The 6,739-nt window shown below is 39.3% G+C and overlaps 1 protein-coding gene across 2 annotated transcripts in view; it reads left to right on the forward strand.

Moving 5' to 3' along the window:
• The window catches only part of TECRL (trans-2,3-enoyl-CoA reductase like), a 63,563-nt gene extending 59,453 nt beyond the window's left edge, over positions 1 to 4,110 (forward strand). For both annotated transcript variants that reach the window (XM_057411058.1, XM_057411059.1), the window contains exons 9-12: positions 138 to 195; positions 1,487 to 1,572; positions 1,986 to 2,031; positions 3,539 to 4,110. In XM_057411058.1, coding sequence (XP_057267041.1) covers positions 138 to 195; positions 1,487 to 1,572; positions 1,986 to 2,031; positions 3,539 to 3,666 — 318 coding nt within the window. In that variant the 3' untranslated portion in view covers positions 3,667 to 4,110. The remainder of the gene's footprint in view (positions 1 to 137; positions 196 to 1,486; positions 1,573 to 1,985; positions 2,032 to 3,538) is intronic.
• Positions 4,111 to 6,739: the final 2,629 nt, after the last annotated feature.

Consider the following 6,739-nt stretch of genomic DNA (forward strand, 5'->3'; position numbering starts at 1 on the left):
ATGGGAAAGTCATTTAGTACATATTTTGTGTATACAGAGACTAAGCTGTAACGGGGGGGATTCTGGTTATGCACTGCAGTACAGTTACTGCCGCATTTTAAGCATACAACTGAAAATACTTTTTTAATGTCTTGCAGATGTGTGAAGCTGGAAATCACTTTATCAATGTAGCTTTAGCTCACCAAAATCATTCAGGTCTGTCTTTGTTTCCTGTTTGTCTATTTAAGACTGAAGTGTACTCAACCTATCCATCTTCTGAAATACAGTAATTTATGTATCTACATCCACAGAATAAAGAAAGATGAAGTGGGTACCTTGCCATCGGTATAACATTTTCAAAACGAATGTGGTGTCAAGGCAACATTAACAACACTGTTGTTCCAAAGCTTATAGCAAATTTGTCTTAATTAGGCACAACTGTAATTTAAATATGGGTTTAAGCATGTAAGTTCTTTAAAGCATCCTGTTGACTGACAACAGAAGATTCAATTTTAAATAAGTTTCAAAATTTTTTAATCTAGATTGCAGAGTTTTAGATATGTGCAACTTGTGCAAAGATACACATGGAGATATGTACAAATACACAAAGACTCACGAATAACTACCTACATAGCCATCAATGTATATATATGCTCTTAAAAGGCTGCTCCAAGCATGGGTTTTCAGTATCTTTTGTACCATGCGAATAAAAATTATACTATATATACTAGAAAGTAAAATATATTTTCAGATAATAATAGTATAATCTCCCACTATAACACTCTATTCAAGAAAATACTTCACCACAGTATGATCAACTTCACACACAGAAGTCAGTTTCTATTCTGGAAAGCTTTTGATGTGCAGTGGTTAGGCAGGTGCTTATGTTGCTTTTTGCAAGGAGCCTAATTTGGTTTAAAAGCAGCAAGAGCCAGATAATTAATCTACATTCCCAGTGCCTACAAGTATTAAAGACAGCATTGTTGCCAGAACATAAAAATGAAGTATTGCGTGTGTGGCATTTCGTGTGAACATTATCATTGGCTGTGGAGAGTCATCCTGTTAGCTCAGGAGTTTTTTTCTGTTCTACCCTGGGATGAAGGATGAGGATGCAAAAGGAGACAAGTTCACATTGTTAACTCAGGCTAAATAAGATAGAGCTGCATCCTTTATAACCCAGAGGAATGCCCTTAGACCTCACCTGCTGGATAGTCTGTGTTAAACTACATGTCTTTCTTCTGCTGAACAAAGTTTGCATTCTTTGGACATGCCAGACTTTTGTGTAAAAACTGATATATGGTTCACTAAGTGCTCAGTATTCTCACTAGCTTTTGCTGTCTGAAAAGATTTCACTGAAACTTTTCTAACAAGTTGTACTCTGGAAGCATTGTCCAGGGAATGGCTGTTACATAGGTCAGTTGTGGTTAAGCCTCAGTCACCCTCTCTTTATTGAAACTGGTTTTGTCTGAGTCTTTTTTTAATTTTCTGCTATTTTGTTTTCTTAAAGGAAGTAAATCCTGTATTCCAAGTCCAACCTACAACCCCTTCACATGGCTCTTCTTTCTGGTTTCCTGTCCCAACTATACGTATGAGGTACATGCCTTTCTTCTGATTATATGCAAAGAGTAGGCAGCTACTGTTTCAGCCTTTGCCTGCAGAGGGTCTGCAATACCTTGATGTAGTTCCCTCTGCACATCAATCATTATGTTCAGCATGTCAGAGTCTTTTTACTCTGGCAATTGTTTCTCCACCAGACCCCTCTCTTCTCTCACATCAATATCATGACTGTTGTGTATATTCCTCTCCGCTACAGACTCCCGTGATCCAAAGATTTACCACCCATCTCTTCACCCCATGCAGCACACTGGGGAGTTCCTTTCTAGCTATTTTTCCCTGCCTGTTCCCAGTAAAAATATCCCACTCTTCTTCAAGGGGGAGCTTTAGAAAACTTGCCCTTTTGCTTTACAGAAAGTAAAAAATTAACAGTGACTTTTTCTTTGCAACAGGTTGGGTCTTGGATTAGTTTCACAGTGATGACACAAACCCTGCCAGGTAAGTTTGAAACAGAATAAAGATAGTCTCTAAGCTGTTGTTTGCGGAAGTGAATCCTGGGAACATAAAATTTGTCCAAAATTTTATAGCATATGAAATATTGCCATCAAATCCCCCTTTTGACATAACTGCATAAATCTTCAAAGCGCAGAAAGTGAGAACACTACTGCAACACCTTCTTTTGATCAAAACCAGCTCTCTGCTTTTTGTGAAGTATTGTCTCTTCTGTTTCCACACTGAAAGCAGACTTTGAAATTTAGAAAAAAAAAAGTCACTGTTTTTCATTTATGGTTAATCATTTTTGATATAATAAAATTTCTTTTCATTGTAAACCTGGAAAAAACACTTCTAACAGGTAGAGGAAAACAGATGTACATAGTATTTCAAGAGAGGAAAGACACACGTTCCTGGTAGCAGTTCCCTGTTTGCTTGTAGCAGGCAGCCACTTCACAACAGCAGCCTGCCTAGTAGTACTTTTTCACCTCCTGCTCAGTACTTTCCTGCATCCTCAGAGACCTAAATACCTGTACAAATATGGTCCTTGGGACTGAGTTCTCCAAATCGTTCACTTTTTAATTATTTTTCCATTCCAAACCAGAAACGTATAAAAGCTGCTTACAAAAAAATAACCCCATGTGGTTTACAAATGAAAAGGGAATTTCAAAAGTGGATTAAACTGCATTATGCAAAAATAAAGCTTCTAATTTTGTTTGAAAAGATGCAATGTTTATGTGCTTTATGCTCTATTTGGAGCATAAAGTTTGGAGACATTGTAGGGCTGCGTTTACAAGGGAAGGGAGCAGCAACATATGCATCACACTCATCCTTGCTGTCATTATCCCAAACAAAACTTGACCAGATGTCACATGAATGTTTTTGATCCTCCAGCTTATTTTAAGGAAGAAAGGATAATGAATTTGCAAAAAGCACCTGTAAAAGCATTCCCCATTCAGTGCCACTCAGCCCTAAGGGAGAGATTCCCAAGGGATCACTTACTGCCTCCTGATAACCACAGCAGGGGCCTGGGTAACTATAGTTGTTAGGCCTTGCAAGACCTTGCTGCCAGGCAGTTAAATGTATTCGTGCATCTGCTGCTTATTTGATCCAGGGCCAAGCTTTTCCTCCATGCAACAGGAAGTTGCAGCATAGCTCCCTGCTATGGTTGGGAGCCAGAGGTAAAAACAAACATGGCCAAAAGCAAACCGAAAAAAAATAGTTAAAGCCGTAGGAGGCCTTGTGATTTATGATGAAGCCACAGGTGATACAGGGTGTGTCTAACAGTTCGGGATATCATCATCTCTGTGAATGCTGATATGGAAGCTGAGCCTTAGGCTAGGGTATTTCAGCAATTGCAAGGCTGAGAGCAAAGGTAGAGTTAACTTGTCTCTACCCACAGAAGAGACTGCAGACTTTTCCATAAACCCTCTTGGTTTCATAGAAACAGACACTGAAGATGACATGTAATCCTTTTTTTCTTTTTTTTCTTTTTAATCTTTTTCTTTGGTAGTTGGTGTTTTTGCTTTCCTGATGGTCATCCAGATGGCTCTCTGGGCGCAAAAGAAACACAGGCTGTACCTGAAGAGGTTTTATCCAGAGGTGCGGAGAAAAGCAGCTATGATTCCTATCATTTTCTAAGCTCTTCACAGGAGTTGGAGCCTAAGCGTACAGTTCAAGAGCTAATTCAAGAGTAAATAAACCATTTCATTCAGTAACCAAAGTGGATTAGAGGAAGAATCGCTGGGTATCTTTTTCAGAAAATTAAGAGTTCAAGACGAAGAGCTTCTAATTAAGTGAAAAAAAAGTAGCTCTTGAATTCTTAGTTCCTACTAAAAGATATGATTTAATTAGATTTTCTGTAATAGAACTAATTGGGAAGGGACAAGAAATTTGCTTATATTGAATGTTAGGCTAGACATTTAGCTGGTGTAAATGAGCACAGATGCTGTTAATTAATACAGCTCGTCTTCATATATTCAGGTCTGGTGATTTTAAGGTCCAGTGTTAGATGGTGACAAGTCTTGGATTTTTGCATCAGAAAATGTTTCACAGCCTTATTATTATTAAACCGCACAGGAACAGCATGTTCTGCCTCAGCTCCTCTAAAGCACCACATCAAAGAATGACCACTATGCTGTTAACACAGTTTAGTCTAGCTTTACAAGATTTTTCTTTCTTTGTCTTTTTATAATTGAATCTCGTAGCAAAATGCTCAATACAGATTGGCTTAAATGTATCAGAGAGGTCTGGCTTTCTTTTAATTTCAGATAGATGGATCAGCCCCACAATCCCAGGAGGGGACTGTTTGTGAGGTGCTTCCCACCTTGCCACTAATTTGCAGCATAACCTTGGGTACTTCATTGAAGTCCATCCTCCTTTCTCACATTGAACACTTTTGGAAATAGCAGAAGACCTTCTGAACTAACAGGCATATTAAAACCCTTGTTCACTGCAGCCAGACACCATTCACCTTACTTGTGTAAAGCACTGTGAAATCCTTGGGCACAAGGTGAACTAGAGACCAGCTCATTACTGAAAAGGATCCTGCCAACTTCATTACAGTCCATATCTGAACTGCCTCAGGTGGACACTGCTGCTTCAGCTCCCCTTCAATGTGGTCAGTAGCTATATGCTACTTCGCTTTCCAGGACATTATTTTTTAAGGGATTCTTTGGGCCTGAAAACTCCATTTAGCTCCATTTGCAAATCAGTTGCATCTGTGTAACGCAGAAGCAAAACGTAACCATTTTAGTTACATAGAGCAAAAGAACCAGAACTGCTTCAGTGAGTATTAAGATAAAGAGAGTTAGGGCATTAAGTCAAGATTTTGTTCTATTTCTGTTGCTCATTTATCAACGTCTTTTGGCTCCCTTAGGCTGGTGAAAAAGCTTGCCTAAAGAACTTTATAATAATTAGAGAGACACCAGAGCACACAAGCCAGGCAGGCAGTTTTCATCTTAAAAAACTGTTATCTTTGCGCCAGCTCAAGTGTTCTAACAAAGTTAATTTGCTCAGTAAATTGGGTTCGTATCACTCTTCTCATGTCTGGCTTGCAACACTTATCCTATTAGCCACTGTAACTCAATTTCATCTCGGTAATGTAAATAAATAACTTTCCATATTTTTAACTTGTAATCTGTGAACACCTAGAAGTTTTTATTGCTCTCAATGGAAAACCTGAGTCACGGTTAACACCCAGCTCTCTAACCCAGACTGCTAATAAAGACCTATATTTGAAAAATTATTTTCTGTATTCTTTAGTCACTTATACCTGACAACAATATTTTTGAAACTCATTTTTTCCCCAGCCAGTGTATGTATGAGTCCAGACTGTTGGCTACTTTCTAAATTCAGTGACTGGGACTGTTTTCATTTCATGTTTATTGAGTGTCTCGTTTTAGCAATCTTCAAGTTTAAAAAAGTTCATGTGGGAGGGTAACTTGCCAAAATTACTTATGTATCTGTTAATCCCTCAATTAAAATAGCTGCAGCTTTAAGTCTGTTCAAGGCATGTGTTTCCAGAATCATTCCAGTTGCTAGGATCATGGTTTCTACTCAACAGTTAGCTTAGGCAAAGGATGTGTTTCAGGAATCATTTACCTTCCTGCTTATTAGTTGATCTTTCATTACATGGACTGGGAGAGAAAAGGGTTTTGGTTCCTGTAGTAAATGAGGGGGTAAGAGCAAACACTATGTAAAAACAAGTGATACTTTACAGATGGCTGTTTCAGATAAACATGGCATATATTTTGAGATTCACCAATGGGTTGTTGACCAGCCAAAACTGCTTTGAATGGTGTTAAGTGGCTTCATAAATAGCAATAAATCCAACTTCCCACACCTTCACACATCTTTCAGTATTATTCCACCCTCTCTTGTTTTCAGGGCCATTTCCATGTGATTTGAACAGGTAAGTTAAGTTCCTGGCATGGGTGTGTGGGAAAACGGTGTAAATCAGAGACCACCTCCCTCCAGTCCCTCAAAGTTATAATATAACACTGAGGAAATCTTATGGCAAAATGCAGCTCCTACTTCCTGGGTGGGATGTGGATGGCATGCATGGAATCTACACTGCGATACTTCCCCAGGCAACCCTGAAAATATAAGACACAGGGACATCGGGCCTACAAGACAACAGTTTTGACAGAGGCTGTGTAAAAAATAACTCAGATGAACTGATGGATCCTTCCTGGCCTGCTTGACAATGACTGTGTGAGCATCATTGTTCAGCCTGTGGGCTCAAAGCATATCTCATAGTCACTTCCTGGTAAACCTGCAGATGCTGCCCAACATGCAGGTCCTACCATGTTCACCTTGCAGCTTGCAACTGGGTTTCTACTGTGATACTACAGATGGGTGAGTCTCATCTTTCCCAAAGTATTTCCAAGACTTTCAAATTCAGTAACCTAAAGTTAAGCCTTCAGGCTCTAAAGCTCTGCATTTCTGTGGCCTGCTCTTGCCTTGAAATGCCAACCTGTAAAAGAGCAGGCAGCAGCTCAGGCTTCCTGGTGGTGCATGGAGGCATTGTGGGAGCAAATCAAAGTGGCAGATCATCCTGTACACAACTTGGCAGCCTATATCTGGATATCCAGTTTGGAAAAGGCCTTAAGGCTGAGCCTTATAAGACCGCTACCACATCTTTGCAGCAGGCACGACTGAAAATTATCTCAGTATTTTAATCTTTCCATAGGGAAAGTTGAGCTGGAAAAGA

The sequence above is a fragment of the Pezoporus wallicus genome, unplaced genomic scaffold, assembly GCF_028554395.1.
Source record: "Pezoporus wallicus isolate ANWC-B61680 ecotype Strahan unplaced genomic scaffold, APGP_CSIRO_Pwel_v1 contig_2439, whole genome shotgun sequence".
Lineage (NCBI taxonomy): Eukaryota > Metazoa > Chordata > Aves > Psittaciformes > Psittacidae > Pezoporus > Pezoporus wallicus.